The sequence below is a fragment of the Salvelinus sp. IW2-2015 genome, linkage group LG1 (genome assembly GCF_002910315.2).
Source record: "Salvelinus sp. IW2-2015 linkage group LG1, ASM291031v2, whole genome shotgun sequence".
Lineage (NCBI taxonomy): Eukaryota > Metazoa > Chordata > Actinopteri > Salmoniformes > Salmonidae > Salvelinus > Salvelinus sp. IW2-2015.
The window spans coordinates 17574485-17594524 of NC_036838.1; the positions used below are offsets into that span (position 1 = coordinate 17574485).

At 40.0% G+C, this 20040-nt stretch overlaps 1 protein-coding gene across 3 annotated transcripts in view; it reads right to left on the reverse strand.

The window, feature by feature from the left end:
* Positions 1 to 3414: 3414 nt before the first annotated feature.
* Positions 3415 to 20040, reverse strand: part of LOC111961889 (TOX high mobility group box family member 2) — a 138205-nt gene continuing 121579 nt past the window's right edge. For all 3 annotated transcript variants that reach the window (XM_023984532.2, XM_023984556.2, XM_023984538.1), the window contains 4 exons: positions 13361 to 13441; positions 8004 to 8402; positions 7337 to 7473; positions 3415 to 5226 (listed from right to left, as the gene is read on the reverse strand). In XM_023984532.2, coding sequence (XP_023840300.1) covers positions 5184 to 5226; positions 7337 to 7473; positions 8004 to 8402; positions 13361 to 13441 — 660 coding nt within the window. In that variant the 3' untranslated portion in view covers positions 3415 to 5183. The remainder of the gene's footprint in view (positions 5227 to 7336; positions 7474 to 8003; positions 8403 to 13360; positions 13442 to 20040) is intronic.

Sequence of the window (20040 nt, forward strand, 5' to 3'; positions counted from 1 at the left end):
TAYAGTACATTTGCAGAGCTGCGAAAGGTATTCAGCTGTCAGGAAAAACAAAAAGGAGAAAAAGCAATATAATCAAACAAGAGACTAAAAGAGACATAAAGATGTASATTTTATGAGGTAGTGTTATCAAGATCTTAAAGAGCTTCTTAAATACTGGTAATATGGTAATTTGAAAGCAACGGTAATATTCAGCACACTGCTCTGGTGATCAGTCATAGAGAGAAGTTCAGTCTCACCTGGAGTTTCAGAATCTGTCTTAGGGGCATTTAGCATCAGAAACATGGCACCTTGCCATATTCATAGATAATTATGTCACAATACTGTACATATCCTTTCATTTCCTAAATTCCCAATCTGGCCCTCAACCATCACGGTCACCTAATAATCCCCAGTTTACAATTGGCTCATTCATCCCCCTCCTCTCCCCTGTAACTATTCCCCAGGTCGTTGCTGCAAATGAGAACGTGTTCTCAGTCAACTTACCTGGTAAAATAACGGTAAAAATAAATAAATAAATAAATAAATAAATTTACACTCAACCTGATAGTGGGTTGGGGAAATAATCTGTACGATAAAACTTTTTCCCATTATTGTTATAATAGAATACAATAAATACACATACAGTATATCAAAGGAACATTTTTGATATTACACATTTGATCATATATATATAACATTGACTGTATGAAACCTCACATATTTTTCACAGCCTGGTCTCGACACATTTTTTGTAATAACTGCATTTCTACCAAAAAAATGCTATAAATGCAAGTTGCACGGGCACTTTTAGGAATCATTTCATACTGTTCAATCTCCAGACACCAAACAGATTAAATGAACACAAAGTGAAACCCTGTTCTTGTCAAAACCGCCTACATTTCCTGTTCTCGCTCTAACACAGAACCAAAGTTGCAACTGACAAGTTTTTTGTCAGGTGGCCGCACCTAACACTGACCTTCTACTCTCTAACTCTCCACTGAGGCTCACTAGCTAGGCACYCTCTCATGTGGTCGGGTGAGCTAAAAATGTTAACTTGGAATCCAGAGTTGGTACGTTACACGACCACAACAGAGCAAATGAAAAAAAAAATGTGTTTGTCAGAAAAAAAGAGGGTTTGACACTTTCCACCAAGGCCCCCACCACGGTGGAAAAGTTTCCATTGTGATCTAACAGATTGTCTCCATGTAGACGGTTCCAAACAAAGGCCACACCAGTGTCCACCTCAAATGTCACACCCCTGTACCTGTTTTAACAACTCATTTATATCCTAGTATGGACACCGTACATCTGGTCACTACCAATCTAAACAAACAAACCTCAACAAACAGAGAACGTAATCAAATCAAATCAAATGTTATTTGTCAAATGCTTTGAATACAACAAGTGAAATGCTTACTTACAAGCCCTTAACCAACAATGTAGTTTTAAGAAAATACCTACAAAAAGTAAGAAATAATTAAAGAGCACCAGTAAAAGAACAATAGCGAATATCAATATTCAATATCACCTACTGTATCTCTGCACCCGTATTCATAAAGTGTCTCAGAGTGCGGATCTAGGATCAGGTTCTCCCTTTTATTCAGTTTGATTTAAAGGGCAAAACTGATCCTAGATCAGCACTCCTACTGAAAATCTTTGGGCCGGTTTCCCGGCCCTTTGTGAATACAGGCCCAGGTCCGTTGTACTTGATATGGAAAAGCAAAGCTCTTTTGATTGTATGGTTACAAGTGTTTTGACTTTTTTTCAATGACTTCTTCTACTGTAAATTGTAGGTTTCATTTTACTTTTCCCTTGTGAGATTGAATTTGTGAAAGACAATAGGATTATGGGACCTGACAAAATTGTCAAATTGAGGCTGGCGGCTCAGTATTTAGTTTACTACGGTGCACAGAATGACTGTCAGAATGACCATGGAGAGTAATATGCGTCAAGGTGGAGAAACTGTCAAATAAAGAAAGGGCATTGTAACTGCAAGGAAAGGGAAAATTATGTCAATTTAAACATTGCACAGAGGAGCCATCACCCCAACCTTCCCAAACATTGTGTTCACACACACACACAGACACAGACACAGACACACACAACACACACACACACACACACACACACACACACACACACACACACACACACACACACAACACACCACAACACACACACACACACACACACCACACCACACACACACCACACACACACCACACAGTCTTGTACAGCTAACCTTGTGGGGACATACAATTCAGTCCCATTCAAAATCCTATTTTCCCTAACCCCTAACCCTAACCTAACCCTAATCCTAACCCGTACTCTTACTCTTACCCTAACCCTAACCCTAACCCTACCTAACCTTAACCCAAAACCTAAACTTTATCCTAACCCTAAACCTAACCCTAGCTCCTAACCCTAACCCTACAACTAACCCTAGCTCCTAACCTTAATATTTAACTTAATTCTAACCCTAACACTAATTCTAACCTTAACCCTAAACCCCCAGAAATAGCATTGACCTTGTGGGGACTAACAAAATGTCCCCAGCTGGTCAACTTTTTGTTCGTTTACTATTCTTGTAGGGACTTCTGGTCCCCACAAGAATAGTTAAACACGTCCACAACACACACACAAACACACACACACACACACACACACACACACACACACACACACACACACACACACACAAAAAGAAAGACACCAATGTGGCTGTGCCAAAAAAAACTCCATTATCTGGTATTCCATTAAGAATGTATGACTGATTTTCGTATAATGTGTGTCATATCACGAAGTGGCAGTCCACGGTTTCCAATTGTTCAATAATGATCTATTTGCCAATTCAATACTGCAAGAGAGAGAGGGAGATGCCAGCCGCAAATGAATAAAACATAAAACGGTGCGGTCGTGACAGTTCCCTTGAACAGCTCCCCTCTCTCGTCTATCTGGAAGACTTGTGTGCAATTGGGGTAAAATCTGTGTTTTGGATGGATGCCTGAGTTTGTGTACAGTACGTACGCCATGCATTTCTCTGTTCTCTTTAGCTCTGACTTGACGCCCACCACACCGTGCACCACTTTCACATAGCAGCAAAGCAAATTCAAGCCTGCATCTGTTCATGGTTACGGAGATAGTTTGAGGACAACATTCAGATTGGGCCGGTGTTGGTGTTAGCTCTAGCGATGACAGCTAATTAGTAAAGCCATGGCATTTGATTTGAGTCCAGCCATAAGACTAAAATTAAGTATAGGAAACATGGAATGTTCTGGGTTGGAAACAAAAGAGAGATATTATGGAAGCATAAATGCCTTGTTTTGGGACATTGTCCAAGGGTTAAGTGGATGCCATTTTTGATCGGATACTTTACCGAAAGGGAAGAAAATAGAAGGTTCTGTGCTGTAAAAAAAAAGAGTCGGTGATAACCTGTTTCTCTTTTAACGTTTTTTTTATTTTTTATTACGGAGATTTGAAATAAAATAAGCATTGTGACACAAAATAATGTCGCCCGGCAAGGAAAGAAAGAACCAGCATATAAATGTWAAAAAAAAAAAAAATACAAACAAAAACAACTATTATCATCATCATCATCATCAAACCAAACATAAAAACAATACAATTTGAATGAAATGCACCTCCATTGTATGAAGCAAAAATTATCTCATGTTCTTTCGTAAATAAGAAACCTGTCATAGCTGATGGGCAACTTACAAAAAAAGTTTTAAAATAATTATCATTACTGGCTTTACAAATAAAATAACTACAATTGGCAGGTTTAAATGTTATTATATTTCAATTACAACAAAAAAGGAAATTATGCCACAGTGAAAATAAGAACATATATCTTTGTCATCAAACGCATTAATATTTATCACAAAACTTAAAGATGAGATCAACACAATAGAACACCTAAGAAGCTACTAGAAACCCACTGTTATGTTTCTGTGACATAACCATTAACATATAGCATTTTTAGTTTACCTCTTTATGTTGAGTGGCTGAAAATTGACAATTAAAAATAATACAAATAAAATCAACAAAGACAGTAGCCAAAAATGTTTCAGGCAACACTGTTCACCTGTGAGTGTATGTGTCTACATCTCGCTCTTTCTTGTTCCCTTTTTCTCTCTCTTTCTGTCTCTTTTCTCTCTCTCGCTCTCACTCCCTCTTCCCTTGCACTTTCCATTTAATGATCTGCGGGACCCATACTCTGTATTCGGTTTTAGATTGAACTTTATTGGGAAAAATCACACCAGTGAGCACAGATTAAATGCAAGATCGAGTGTGTAAAGTACTCCTCTGAAATCCACCTGCACAGGCTGTTAAAATTCACAATACACACACGCACAGACCCACATGCATGTGCGCACGTCGTACGCACAGTCGCATACACATCCACACACACACAGGCACACAAAATTTTTTTTTTTTATACAAACCAATGACTTACAGGTAATATTAAAGAAGAAGAAAAAAGCCATCTGTACTTTGAATTCCCAATTTGATCCCATAAAAGTGATATTTACAATCACACTGTGACAGCTTGGTAAACCTCCATGGGTCTTTCGTATTACAAAAAAAAAAAGTATGTAATTATCCTCCCCCCCGTCACTTTGTATTAATATAAGTCACAGACCCTAAAGCAAAGCTACAGTAACATCAAGGCCTGTGTGCTGAAACCTACCAGAAGAGTATTTTCCCTACAGTACAGGGACTGTTATTGACAAAAGCAAATGTAGCAAGCAAGAAATAAATAAAAACAATAACAAGAAAACGAAACAAAATAAATTTAAATATGATTAAAAGGAGACGAAGGAGAAGAAGAAGGCTTTTTGCTCTTCTTATTCCAATTAAAGCTCAGTTTAGTCCCCGAGGGGGACTATTTTCACGGTAGTTCACTTTTTTACTCAGAGACAAAGATGAGTGCTCTAGAATCAGGCGCGGAAAGAAAAATGCCTGGACATTTGTAAGTGCTTTGCGAAAAAAGAAAAAAAGAGAGGGATTGCTAGTAGTCGTCAGAATTGCACAAATCCTTCTAAAAAAAAACAACAAATTACATTGACAAAAAAAAGGTTGTGTTTGGTGGTGGCAGGGGTGGGTGGGTTGCAGGGGATGGGTCGGGGAGGTGGTGTGTGTGGGTTGGGGGTGTTGAGGGCTGACTCCCTGGTGTCTTTTCTTGTTGACGGCGGCCTCCAGCTTCAAGTGAGGTAGAGTGGCTTGTCCCTAGCTATCATGCTGCCACTGAAAACGAGAAGAGGGGGAGACGGTGAGAAGAGACGGAATAGGAAATAAAATAAACACAGACTCAGGAAGGTGATACTACTTACTCCCCCCAAAAAACATGCAGATAGAAAACCTTAAAATGCTTCCCCTTTGAAGTACAGTAGGGACAGCTGTAAAACTAATATTAAAGAAATAAACGCTTGTCATGTGATTGTCGGAGTACACTCCAAACAGATGTTCCTAACAGAAGTGTTGATGATTATTCAGTGCCATAGCGGAAAAATGTACACTGAATAAAATGACAGACATCTCAAAAGAAACAAGAGAGAAAGTATAATACGTGAATAATACATGTTCATTAAATAAACTCAGCAAAAAAGAAACGTACTCTCACTGTCAACTGAGTTAATTTTCAGCACACTTAACATGTGTAAATATTTGTATGAACATAACAAGATTCAACAACTGAGACATAAACTGAACAAGTTCCACAGACATGTGACTAACAGAAATGGAATAATGTGTCCCTGAACAAAGGGGGGTCAAAATCAAAAGTAACAGTCAGTATCTGGTGTGGCCACCAGCTGCATTAAGTACTGCAGTGCATCTCCTCCTCATGGACTGCACCAGATTTGCCAGTTCTTGCTGTGAGATGTTACCCCACCCTGGGCATCTTTCTTTTGGTGTTTTTCAGAGTCAGTAGAAAGGCCTCTTTTGTGTCCTAAGTTTTCATAACTGTGACCTCAATTGCCTACTGTCTGTAAGCTGTTAGTGTCTTAACGACTGTTCCACAGGTGCGTGTTCATTAATTGTTTATGGTTCATTGAACAAGCATGGGAAACAGTGTTTAAACCCTTTGCAATGAAGATCTGTGAAGTTATTTGGATTTTTACGAATTATCTTTGAAAGACAGGGTCCTGAAAAAGGGACGTTTCTTGTTTTGCTGAGTTTAGTAATAGTGATTCAATAGTGTACTGAACAAAAATATAAATACAACATGCAGCAATTTGAAAGATTTACAGAGTTACAGTTCATATAAGGACATCAGTCAATTTAAATAAATTGCGGTTGGTCTGCGGTTGTGAGGCCCGTTGGACGTACTGACAAATTCTCTAAATGACATTGGAGGCGGCTTATGGTAGAGAAATTAACATTAATTTCTCTGGCAACAGCTCTGGTGAACATTCCTGCAGTCAGCATGTCAATTGCACGCTCCCTCAAAACTTGAGACATCTGTGGCATTGTGTTGTGACAAAACGGCACATTTTAGAGTGGCCTTTTATTGTCCCCAGCACAAGGAAGGTGTACCAGTGTAATGACCATACTGTTTAATCAGCTTCTTGATAGGGCACACCTGTCAGGTGGATGGATTATCTTGGCAAAGGAGAAATGCTCACTAACAGGGACGTAAACAAATGTGTGCACAACATTTGAGAGAAATAAGCTTTTTGTGGGTATTGAACATTTCTGGGATCTTTTATTTCAGCTCATGAGACCAACACTTTACATGTTGCGTTTATATTTTTGTTCAGTATATATTCAAAGGTGATATATGGAGGCCTCAGAGGTTGTTTCAGCATATTAAGTAGCACAACTATGTGTACTTATCTAAGGTTTACACAGTAGAATCAACAATATTTTTATTTAGTTGACTAAGCCAGCGTTATGTACTAAAGCGTTGAATTTTCAAGGGGCACATGAGTCGTATCAAACGCCCTTTCATATGCAGTAGATAGCTGAGCCAACATTGAGGACTGAAATGGTACAAAGTAAATTCAAAGATATAGGCCTACAAAGTGCCGTAGTCTCAAAAACATATTTTTTATTAACATTTGAGCCAGCATTAAATAATAAAACTGTGTATTCAAGGGCATTCAACGAAGTCCTTTCATTTGAACAGTTAAGCTAACATAAAAGAATACTATCTCTGACAGTTTATTGGATATAGGTTAAGCCAAGTACTGGAGTAAAGAATCATTCTGAATGGAAAATCTCCATTGAAATCATTTCTTGGTCCTGACCTAGCCTTAATTCGGGTCAGGGAAACTTGCCCTATTCTAAATTATAAACAGTATTGGAATTAACAATAATTTCCTATACAAAGCCGATACTGGTCTGGGCTGCTCACCTGCAGTGGTTGCCACCACACTCCCTATCGCAGTATTCACTGTCCCAATCGTGGCTTTGTCTACCCCCAGGGTTGGGGGCCGCCGGGGACTGGGAACCCACACTTTTCTGGTACTCAGACTGTAGGTGGGAGAATCCCTATAGGAGACGGGGAGAGAAAGGCCATGGCATTAGTTTTAATTTCTGACAACTTATACTGGCCATATGGAGAGGGGACAATGATAGAGAAAAGCAGGGGGAGGGGATGGAGAGAAAGGGAGAGAGGTTTGCTCTTTACTTATGGTCCGAATGCCAAATTCTGTTACATTTTAATTTTAGATGAGTTGAATTGCTAATTGGTTTGGCAACATAGTACCTCAAGGGAGCCAATAACATGTACAGTACATTTGAATTTAAAAGAGAGAGGAGGGAGAGAAAGGAGAATAAAGAGAGGCAGGAAGAGATTTTTAGTCAACATAATCTGGGTAGAATGTATACATGCTTGATGCAAAGATGAGGAACATAAATGTTTATTTTTTATTTATTTATTATTATATATATTTTTGGCCCATACTGTTCMCACTAGCATATACTACAAAGTAAGCATGTCCATTATTCCTTCACATAATTTAGTGCACTAGTGATATGTGATATGCTGGTGATATCGKCACTCTCCGAGCCACACTAACCTGCTGGCCAGGAGGAGGTGAGTGAAGGGAGGCCTGGAGTCCCATCTGGTGGGAGATGATTGGCTGGGACTGGCCGTGCTGCATGCGGATTGGCTGGTTGAGGAGGGAGCTCTGGTGCAGGGAGAGCTGTTGGTGCAGGGGTGGGCTGATCTGGAAGGAGGAGGGGGGAGAGGCACTAATGCTGGGCAGCATCTGGGACTGGCTGAGGGTCCGGGAAAGGGCATGACGCGGCGCCCCAGCGTAGCTCTGCAGGTCCGACAGGGGGAAGCCCCCCGGCCCCAGACTGTACGGGGAGGAGGGCTGGGGTGGCACACTGTACAGGGGCGGATTGGGGGGCATCATGTGGGAGGAAGGCTGGCTCGTCTGGGCACCTTTTGTCTCCACCGGGTCATTGTAGGTCTGAGGACGGAGGGGAAGACAAAAGGGACAAAGAGTACAGTTAATATAACTATACATTACTGACCTACACTGAGTTGACAAACATTAGGAACACCTGCTTTTTCCATGACATAGACTGACCAGGTGACTCCAGGTGAAAGCTATGATCCCTTATTGATGTCACTTGTTAAATCCACTTCAATCAGTGTAGATGAAGGGGAGGAGACAGGTTAAAGAAGGATTTTTAAGCTTCGAGACAATTGATTCAGAGGGTGAACGGGCAAGACAAAAGATTTAAGTGTATATTGAGAACATATATTACACACTGTATAATATACAACACCACTAGTTTTGTGGACAGAGGGAGAAAAAGGAAAGATGATATAATATATTGCGCAATTCATTTATATTGCTGAAATACACTGTATCTTAATGCAAATATATTACACAACTAATTTATATTGGTGAGATACAGGTAAGTCAATGCAAATGTATTAACCAATTCATTACACAAGTAAAACACTATATTGGTAGAACATATGAATATATCATACATTCAGGTCCCTCTATGTGAGAATCATGTTGTTCGGTTCATTTCAGCCTGGGAGCCGTATCCACTGAGGTGCGTGCTTTATTTCAATCGACTTTCCATCCTTTCATAGACTTTAAATGGCAATATATATGTATACATTGCTGTGGTATGAAATATGTCCAGGCCCTCTCGTTAGCTGTCACAGTTGTTGACGTGATCTATCGCTGTCTGCTATTTGGTAATGGCGTACATACATTGAAAAGAGCCAGAGAAATAATCAATGGAAAGATGGATAGATGAGCAAAGATGAGAGAGATACACTGCAGGGTCAAGTGGAAAATGAAATGATGAAGAATGAACTATACTACTCTATACAATACTACCATACTATACTGTACTGCAATATACTAATCTATCGCTATTCCATGAACAACAGGAGATTATTATTTGTTCACATATTGAAATGTGATACTCCCACCTTAAAGGGACAAGGTAAGAAAACCAATATGTCATTTTGTAATTTGGGTGAGCTATCCCTTCATGTGTCCCTTGGTGGGTTGAAAAGCACAAAACACCACTTTGACTTTCTGAATGAATGAAACTCATTAACTTGGGGCTTTTCACTGTAGTCATCAAGCTCCATTTGTGTGTGAGTACTTTTCCCACCAACATAGATTATCAGCGTGCGTCACAAACAAAATGGCAACAGGTGCACGCCAAACGCACGGAGCACGTGACTCGTCCAAAACGGCACTCTGTCGACTTCCAATTACCTTCAATTTCTCTCTCCTTGATTCCCACTTCCTTTGAAAAGACTCTCTCGTCAGCAATTAAAACACACTATTTAAAGAGGACTCCCTTTGAATGGCTAGATGTACTATGTGTCTTGTTCTGAGTGGTTGTGATTGCATAGTAGATTTGCAGTTTTTTCTGTCCGTTTTAATTTCTTTTAAATGCCTGCCAATCTGCTAACGCATCAATCAAGCCTCTGAATATGAGATTTGTCAGAAATAAATATTTAATTACGCAAACGAGCGATGAGAATGGTCTTTATTAAAGGCAAAAAACCTTCACAGGGAAAGAAAGAGGTTGATGAATAAAGTGTTCATGCCTTAATCAAGGCACTTGTTTAGGGCTTGTAAGCCTTGGAGGAAGTGTGGCAATGGGGACCGGTGGGAGGGTGTTTAACATGGTAATGCAATTTGGGTGTGTGTGAAAGGAAAACAATGGAGTGAAGACATGGAAATTGAGAAAATAGGTGCTTGGCACTCAGACTGGCACATGAAAAATATTAGTATAATCATGATTCAATCCTGTATTATGCATTTAATCTGGTTCTGAATATGTATATCGGGGTTGATCAACTACATTGGATTCRTAGTTAGTGTAATTTTACAAGCTTGAACGTTTGGAAAACATGGATATTAATTGATTCTCAGATATTGTCTGAAGTCTATATATTAGAATACATGGTCAAGTTTGAGATATTTAAATATATAGAGGAAAGAAGAAAGGTTTGAACAATGATTGGATGTAGCTACAGCTGCACCATTGAGAGCATCTTGACTGGCTGCATCACCGCTTGGTACGGTAACTGCAAGGCACCAGACCGCAAGGCGCTACAGAGGGTAGTGAGTACCGCCCAGGACTGGGGCCGAGCTCCCTGCCATCCAGGACCGCTATGCCAGGCGGTGTCAGAGGAAGGCCCCAAAAAATGTCAATGACTCCAGCCACCCAAACCATAGACTTGGTACCACAGCACCAAGTCTGGAACCAACAGGGCCCTGAACAGCTTCTACCCCCCAAGCCATAAGAATGCTAAATAGCTAATCAAATGGCTACCTGGACTACCTGCATTGACCCTTTTTTGCTCTCTTGCACTGACTCTATGCACACACACACTGGACTCTACTCACATATACTTACACTGACACCTCACACACACACTACATACTGACTAAGTAACACTGACATCATCTTTGAGGAAGCGGTAATGAGGTGACCCATAATGATTGTAATTGAGATCAGCTGTGCGGGTGAATTTAACGCATTCTGATGGTTTAACGAGACATCAGCTGGCGATAATCTAGTGCCATCGATGTTTGCAATACACCCATTGTTATTTGAGTGTATTCCAATACATTCTGTAGGCTAGCCATTAGCCTGTCCATTTAAACATAATGAAAGGTGTGAAAAGCGAAATTAGGCTACTGCGTTTCTCTGACTGAGTTGACGAGTTGATTTGGGCCATCAATTGATTGACAGATGTAGACCTACTGTAAAACGATAAGCTTTCCTGCAGTGTGGATGCTCGCCAACATTTTATAGTTAGGTTAATGTACAATTTTTCAATTTAGTTAGGCTATGGTGTTTGGTGTGGACTGAAAGCCTGTATTGTGTGGCTTTAATATTTAATTTCGTAAAGCTGTCAAGATGTTTATGCATTTGAGTCTATCCAAAGACGATTTCATTGAGCTGAGACACTTTTCTCTGATGTGTAAATTACCAGACTATTTGTTTTACTTCTTGGAATCATTGAAATAAATGGAATTAACTTGTGGGCCTAATGGACTGCGTTTAGACAAGCAGCCCAATTCTGACCGACTAATTGGTATTTTGATCAATCCGATCAGCTCTGAAAAAGATCTGATGTGAAAAGATTGGATGTAATTGGTCAAAAGACCAATTAGTGGAAAAGTTATCAGAATTGGGCTGCCTGTCTAAACATAGCCATTTAGGCTCAGGCTTGTCACTAGATCGCCCAGCATTGGGTATGAACTCTTGAGGCTCGACACCAGCGCACACTGCTTAGACCAATGCGCACAATACTCAGCAAGCACTAAGAATTTTATGAATACTGATGATTCATAGGCATTCTTTTTGTTTTTGTTTCTTAAGCCTTCCCTAAACCATAGCCCGCCCTTAACCTTAACCATTTGGAATTAATGCCTAAACTGTTAACCTTTGAGTTGTTTTTTTGTTTTAACCCTGTAACAACGCAGAATTAACCCTGTGACCACGCACATTTAATGTGTCAAAAATAAACATTCATCCAGGAGTCTAAGGGCAGTGGGCCAGATTCGAACCCATGCTGACTCTGGCATATGTGTCAGGGTAAACAGCTGTAACCGCTGGACCACACAGGCACTGAGGTAACCAATAATTAATTCTGCTTATGCCTTCAACATATAATAAATTAATTAATCTAAAAAACCAGGGAAAGGATACCTAGTCAGTTGTACAACTGAATGCCTCTTCCACATTTAACCCAACCCCTCTGAATCAGAGAGGTGCGGCGGGGCTGCCTTAATCATCAGTGGGTTAACTGCCTTGTTCAGGGGTAGAACGACCGATTTTTACCTTGTTAACTCAGGGATTTGATCCAGCAACCTTTCAGTTAATGGCCCAACGCTCTAACCACTAGGCTATCTGCCCCCCCACACAAATATGTACATTTATTATAATCCACATAAGAATTCACACGAGACGCTCTGTAGCCTGCACGTAGCCTACATAAGGTACAATGTAGGTACGGTACTGCATTGTATACAAACACCGCTTCCAGCTGCCCCCTGGTGGCGATTCTAAATATTTCTTAAAATCCTCCTGCTGCAGGATTATTTTCCTCCTGCTGCAGGATTATTTTTCTCCTGCTGCAGGATTATTTTTCTCCTGCGACGAAAGGGGTCAAATTAAGATCCAACATCTGTATCAAATCTCATCTCCAACAACCCAGGATATAGTCAAAGAAACAAGCCTCAGGCAGCCCACACATTTGTTTCTCATTCAAAAACAGACACAACCAGGTGGCCCCATGCTAGGTAATTCCCACTTCTGCCTCCACATACGCACGCATGAACACACACAGGTACACACACACACACACACAAGCACACACACATACAAACATGCATTACAGTACTTAAGAACACACATACTGTATACACCCTCACTCTCTCCCACACTCACACCACACACACACACACACACACACACACACACACACACACACACACACACACACACACACACACACACACACACACACACACACACCACACACACACCACACACACACACGCAAGCAAGCAAGCACCCACACATACATGCATACAGTACTTAAGAACACACACACATACTGTATACACCCTCACTCTCTCCCACACAGACACACACACAACACAACACAACACAACACAAACACAAACAGACCTTTCATCCCTCCCTCACTCACTCGCTGTGTTGCAAATAACACAGGCAAATAAAGGAGTGTGTGTGTTTGGGCCCTAATTTTCACTCTTCTCTTCGGAGCACACACACACCCCCTCCTCAAGCGGCACCGCACGGAGATCCTCCCCCGGGATGAGAGAGGAATTCTCTATCTAATTTATCATCCCTTATATCGCCACTGACCCATGTATATCACAGATATGACCTCCGCCGTTACCTTGGAAACCAGACTGGCTCGGTACGCGGCCAGAGCTTTCAGGTACTCCTTCTTGGCAGCCTCTGTTTTCCTCTTGTAGCCCTGCGAGATACAACCAGAAACAAAGCAGTGGTCAGTGACAAGGCGCTAGGGCTAGGCTAGGCATTTTACATGATGTTTGATGTCATTTAGCAGATGGTCCTTTTTAGGCTAGGCATTTTATATCACATAAATGTAATTTAGCAGACAATCTTTTTTTTAAGGCTAGGCTAAGGCTAAAAGCCCTGGGGTCCTGTTCAGGAGGGTGCTACAGAACTTTCAGATAGAAATGTATAGGTTGAATAGAGGATTTTGTCAGTTCTATTCGTTATATATCTATCTGCACTGTTCTGAACATTTTTCCACACTGAATTTACCCCTGGTCCCTTCCCAACCTAGAAAACACCATATTTTACTCCATGATGCACATAATGTCAATGCCATGTGAACCACTGGAAAAAAATAAAACATAAACATGATATCATCCCATTCAGTTTCGTGTCGGTTTTCCCACAGTCATTGAAAATGTGAGGTGTTTAGAGAGAGAGGTGTGATGAAATTAAGGTAGAGAGCGAGACTTTAAAAAACACTATTCTGCATTTTGCCTCTCTGTCTTTGCCTCCATTAAAGCACACACATTGCTAAATCAGAGTTGATGTCCCATCAAAGCATCAAGACGAGATGAAAATTCCAAACAGCATTAGCACGAGGCAATAGGGATCCGCCGAACGAACCTCAAATGATGCGTTCAGAAGGGCAATTCAAGTTAATGTAATAGGGTGTCAGTCATGTGCGGTTGCTAGCGTTTGCTGAGGCTGAGACTGAGGCCCCCGTTCCTTTTTGATGGTAAGAAAACAAGTGCCAAGTCCATCCCTAGATTGATAAGAAAGTCCTCGATGCGTCCCAAATGGCACCCTATTTCCTACATAGTGCACTACTTTTGACCAGAGCCATGTGGGCCACCCTATGGGCCCTGGTCAAAAGTAGTGCACTATGTAGGGAATAAGGTTCCATTTGGGACGCATCCCTCAGATCTTGGCTTCTCTTGGGAGTTCTTCTATACAACAGACTGCATGAGCAGATCGAGGATAATTAAAGTTCTCTTCATAGAGCCCCTCTGTGGTCTTAAAGACAGGTCATTTTCTTTGAAAGAGATGGGCTAGAATTACCATTAGCTATTCATGCGTTGCAAATGTACATAGACAAGACAGAAATGCACATATGGGCACGCTCACATGCATCCCTTATGGAAATCCCCTGGGTTTTTTCTTACATTTTCTGTGAAACCATATTTTAAATTGTATTAAATTAAGAGTTCACATGTTAACACCACATTTTCACATGTGAGGAGAATAACATGTTTTTGCATCACATGTGACTTGCAGATTCACGTGTGAATTTGCAGTTTCACATGTTAAAAACTATCAGATGTGAAAATGTCACTTCTACATGTGGAATTGCAAGTTMAAATGTGACAAACAATCACGTTAAACACATGTATGACTCATTGCAGCAAACAAGGCGTATGTCGCACATCACTACTTCACAGGAGAGGCATTTGAAAGTATACATTTTTTTATGCGTTTTTTGACAGAAATGCCTTCTGGAACATGTGAACTTTCATGTGCCTTAATAACAAATATGTAAATATGAATACAATTGTCAAATTACGAGCCTAGTTGGTTTAGCCACAGAAAAAGACAGGATCCTTCCTGCTAGCCATGATTGGCTGAGATAATGGATGGGCTGGACATGCAGAGAGATGGGTTCGGATTGGTCTGCCATGTAGCATGCTTCTGTCTATAACATGAGCTTGTCAGTATGTGTAGGTAATCCTTTCTAATGAGGCTTTTTTGAAAGATATCAGGTAGTAGAACTACAAACGTGTTGTTCTCCACTTTCTGGAGGGCCGAGTTTTGAAATCAGTGTAATGCCCGGTGGAATTAGAGTATGATAGCTAAGGAGATGGAGAAAATTCAGGCGTTTGATTGCAAATATGCAGAGGGAGTCGAAAAGAGAACGCACAGAAGGCTGTTGTATAAAACACCTGTCTCCAGATTACATCTTCAAACTAAGGGCAACCATGGCACCCGTGACAGAGAGGGAGAAGCGTCCATCCATGTATAGGGGTTGGATAGTCTAGCTAGCAAAATGTTCAGATGTTATACGTTTCTAATTTTGTCAGAAAGTCGTTTTCATTTCAAGTTAAAACGTACTGTTAGCTAGCTAGTGTTACGTGTATGATCTGTGTAGTAATATTAATCGTATCTCTGAGCTATTTGCATTGCTAGTTATAGCTTAATGTTAGCTATCTAGATTCATGCAGGGTAGTACCGTTATAAATTGGGATTATGGTTCATTGTTTAGCTAGCTAGCTACATGTCTAAACAAAAGACTCTACTATGTGAATAACCATTTCACCTCACCTTCTGTATCCTGTGCATGTGACAAATATGTGTTAATCCAGAGACAGTAATGTGAAGAACATGACCTGCACCAAAGTCTAATTAGGATATAACGTTAGGCCAATGAGACAGTCCAAGTTCTAAAATTCTATGGTAGAATGCATTGTCATGTAAAAGAGAAATATCCGCACGAGCTCAGCCATCCACATAAAGAGGCGCACAAGCAATTATTGAACTGAGAACATTTTCATGCTGTAATTTTTTTTACAACATGACGTCACAACCAGAACACAATCAGAATGATTGGGAACTATTTCACGCTTGGAAGATTTTTTTCATGACACTCTGCTTTTATTTCATCACACTCACACGATATGCATGGTATAAACCAGCCTTTAGTCTTGAAATCTTTGGTTGTTTAGTATATGGCCTCACATGTGAATCCTTAAAGAGATAGGTGGGGCTAAGGCTAAAGAGGGTGTGAACGATACTGAATGAGTGTAGACAAAGAAGAGCTCTCCAGCAGGTTTACCAAACCATTTAAGGGCCATTTTCTCAAAAGTGAGGTTATCAACTTTCAAAGCAGAATTACTTTCCCATTGTTCCTCAACTGTAGTGTATGATATAACATTTTCTAGYGCTGAGTCTACACTTTTATCCAATGTAAAAAACATAATTTCAAATTTTGCTTCATAAGTCCGAATCGAACCGGTCGGTCACATTTGCAGTTTAGAATTTTCACTTTCATGTGAAATTCTTTCACATGTGAAAATCTAACTCTCACATGTGAAATTGCATTTTCACATGTGAAAGACATTTACAGGTGAAAATKTATTTTGCAGTTTTACATGTATGAAACATTTACATCTGAAAATCGTACTTTTACATGTGGAATTGCAAGATCACACATGGGGGTTAAATAATGTTATCCTCCTCACATGTGAAAAGTTGGTGTTAACATGTGGCAGTAGTAATGTTTCCACGTGTGGAATTGCAAATTCTATAATGCCATTCTGTAAATAGGTAACTTAGCCTACCTGAGTATAATAATAATTCAAATAATAATTTCTTATTTTGAGCTATCCACTCCATTATTATTGTAGTCCTCCATGGTGTTGTATTGTTATACATGAATCTTAGCGCTACCACTAGGGGTTGGCATTCGGAGTGTTACTGCTGCAGGCACATGTCTCTCTTCAGATGTTGTTCTGTGACCATTGGAAAAGGCCCAGTGAAAAGAACAGAGAAGCTAGCTCTTATTTATTATCCTGTATTCCGGTTTGTAAGCATGGTCACGTTTTCAAAATGTGGAGATAGCATGTTTAATTAAACTGTGATGAGTTTTCTGCTCATTTTTAGGTATAATTTGAATACCAACACCAGTAGAAATCCACTTTTCTGAGCTGAAAGACRATGGCCAGAGCTTACCCATGATGTTGCACAAYGATTTAAGTCAATAAGTCATTGTTTTTGTCAAAGTACGATATATTTGGGATTAAAGTGACAAACCGAACTGCCAACTTTGTGCAAATCCATGTGATGTMATTTCCTATGATATGACACACAGAGTTTCAAGACCGAAGCTGGCAAGTCTTTGTTTGGCTAGCTAGCTAATGTTTACTGGCTGGCTATTGTTTTGATTCGAATGCCAGCCAGTGTCCGGAGGTTGAGGATGGAGAGAAGCCCAAAAGCAAGATGGCTGACGTGTGCAGTGATGAAGATCGTAGGGAGGACTAAGTTATAAGGCTACTCTTTAACTATTATTGAAATGTGGTTACTGCCGTAGCAGCTTCAGCCAAGTGGGTGCTACATTTTGGTAGTAGTGAACGAGTAGCTAGCTAGCTACACTTACGGAGTTTGTGAACTGCAGTGGCTGAAGCTCAAACTTAATCCGAGTCCTACTATGGAAAAGCCACACAGACGGYAAGGACCAGGAGACACCTTGATGACACCGTGCYGCCTGCCTGCCTCCGGACATGCTCCAGAGACCATCTTTGCTTACTCTCCCCCTTTGACCACCTSCCTCCGATGGCCACTCAAGCCAAGCRCTTTCCCAACCCTCCACATTACCTTACATCTCATGAATGTTGTTGTTGTTTTATAAATTGCTTTTCTTTTTGTGTTGCTTTAAAGTGATTTGAGAATCTTTATGTAATGAATAGTCCTATAAAAGTTGAATACATTATTATTATTATTATTTTACAAATTATTTTTAGCCTACGTTTCATTTCAGGGCTAGGTTTTATTAGAATGTTACCACCCACCAGCGTGGCATTGTTTATTAATCAGAAACAGCTGCAAAATGATTCCTCTTCGAAACTAAGATGAGCCAAACAGCCTAGTGTCCTCTTGGCCGCCTGAGCCATGGAGCCCCCGTCGCCCCACGATGAATGGTTTTGACCACTAAAGTTTTGCTTCACTACATACTCCACTGCTTTGATTAGTGTAACGTTAGCAAAAACGCATATCAGCTATCTTTCAAAAGTTATCCATATCACCGGAGCTTAATCTTATTMTTTTTWWAAATTCAGTTGAAATAGTGGCGCCAACTTCCTTTGGGGGGAAGRTACTTTAATTGTTTTGACCGAGTGAMAWWWTTKTGACATTTTCCCATTTATAAGAGAACAATAGGCATCTAGGATGATTTTGTATTTCCATTATAAATGTTTTGGTTCTTAAATGATAAAATATTTCAAAAACGAGGACTCATATTGAGTGTATTTACATATGAACCACGGTTACGATATATTTTTTAAAAGATTAACTTAATTACATTTTTATCAAGTGGTTGTATGGTAATTGCTAACCACTACCTAGCTTAGTGCTAAATTGTAAATTACATTTTTTATTTAACTAGGCAAGTCAGTTAACAACAAGTTCTTATTTAAAATGACAGCCTACTGGGGAAAGTGGGTTAACTTCCTTGTTCAGGGGGAGAATGACAGMTTTTTACCTTGTCAGCTCAGGGATTCGATCCAGCAACCTTTTGGTTACTGGYCCAACGCTCTAACCACTAGGCTACCTGTCGCTAGGCAAGKAGGTTCTAACTAGCACACAATTTKCTAGGCGCTAGCTAGCCTGCCATTTCRCCCTTGCTAGCTATTTTAAGCTTCTGTTMTTGTTAGCTGTTCATTGKTTTTTGTTACATTTAATACACAGGCGTAAAAGGGATTTTAATGTATTTGAAAATGTGTGAATTTGATTGCTATTGGAATGAATGTAAACCAGGGTTTTTAAATTATTGGCCAGGACCCAACGTGAGCCCTGGGCATGTGAAAGGTGGGKYGTGAGTTATGAGAATACATCCATAATCACACACTATTTCTTCCTAATTTGGGTCGTTGGAGGACAATTTGGGTCACAGGAGGATGGTCAACTTCTCATTTGGGTCTCGAGMTAAAAACGTTTAAGATCCCCTGATGTAACCCCTAACCTCTACAAAGAGACAATTTTGATTTGAACAGACAATATTCTGAGATTGTGAGAAATGTAGAATAAATATACATTGGAAGAGAAACCCAGTGAAAATAATCTTTCCTTTATTTATGCCGTTTAACATTTTAAAATCAAAATCAGTATCTAATGGTCTAATAGCTGTCTTCTTCCATGGAAGAACAGGGTTCAAATCTCACAGGTACAAAAGCRCACATGTGAAACTTAGAATATCACATGTGAAATCATGTGTTTGAGTCATGTGAAAAATGTACATGTGAAACTTCAAACGTGTACAAAAACCAAATTATTTTTTTTGTAAGGGATGAGACACACGCACTCAAACACGCGCAAACAAGCACACACACACACTCGTATGCATACACACACACACATCACAAATGCAAACTGCAATGCACTGCAGCCTTCTATAGGTGGAGGAAAATAAGTTATTGCCCCAAGAAATGATGTTTATCCTCCCATATAATGATATATTTGCATTATTCCATTCTCTCCAGCTATATCATCCTTTCCATAATGGCATGAATGTCAAAATAGAGTGAAAGTGATGGGAGAGGAGGGCGGAGGGGGAGTGAACCCATATATGGCAGACATGATATTATATCATTCCTCTCTGCTTTGTTTCCACAATTCATATACAAATCTGTAAATATAAACCCMAAAATCTGTAAATATAACTTATTCCTAGAACAAGAAATAAAAAACAGACTGTGATGATATTTACAGGTTAGAAGTTGCAACCTTAACTCCTCACCCCTTAAATATTGATAGAGCCAGCGCTGCCTATTTAATGAACCCCAAAGT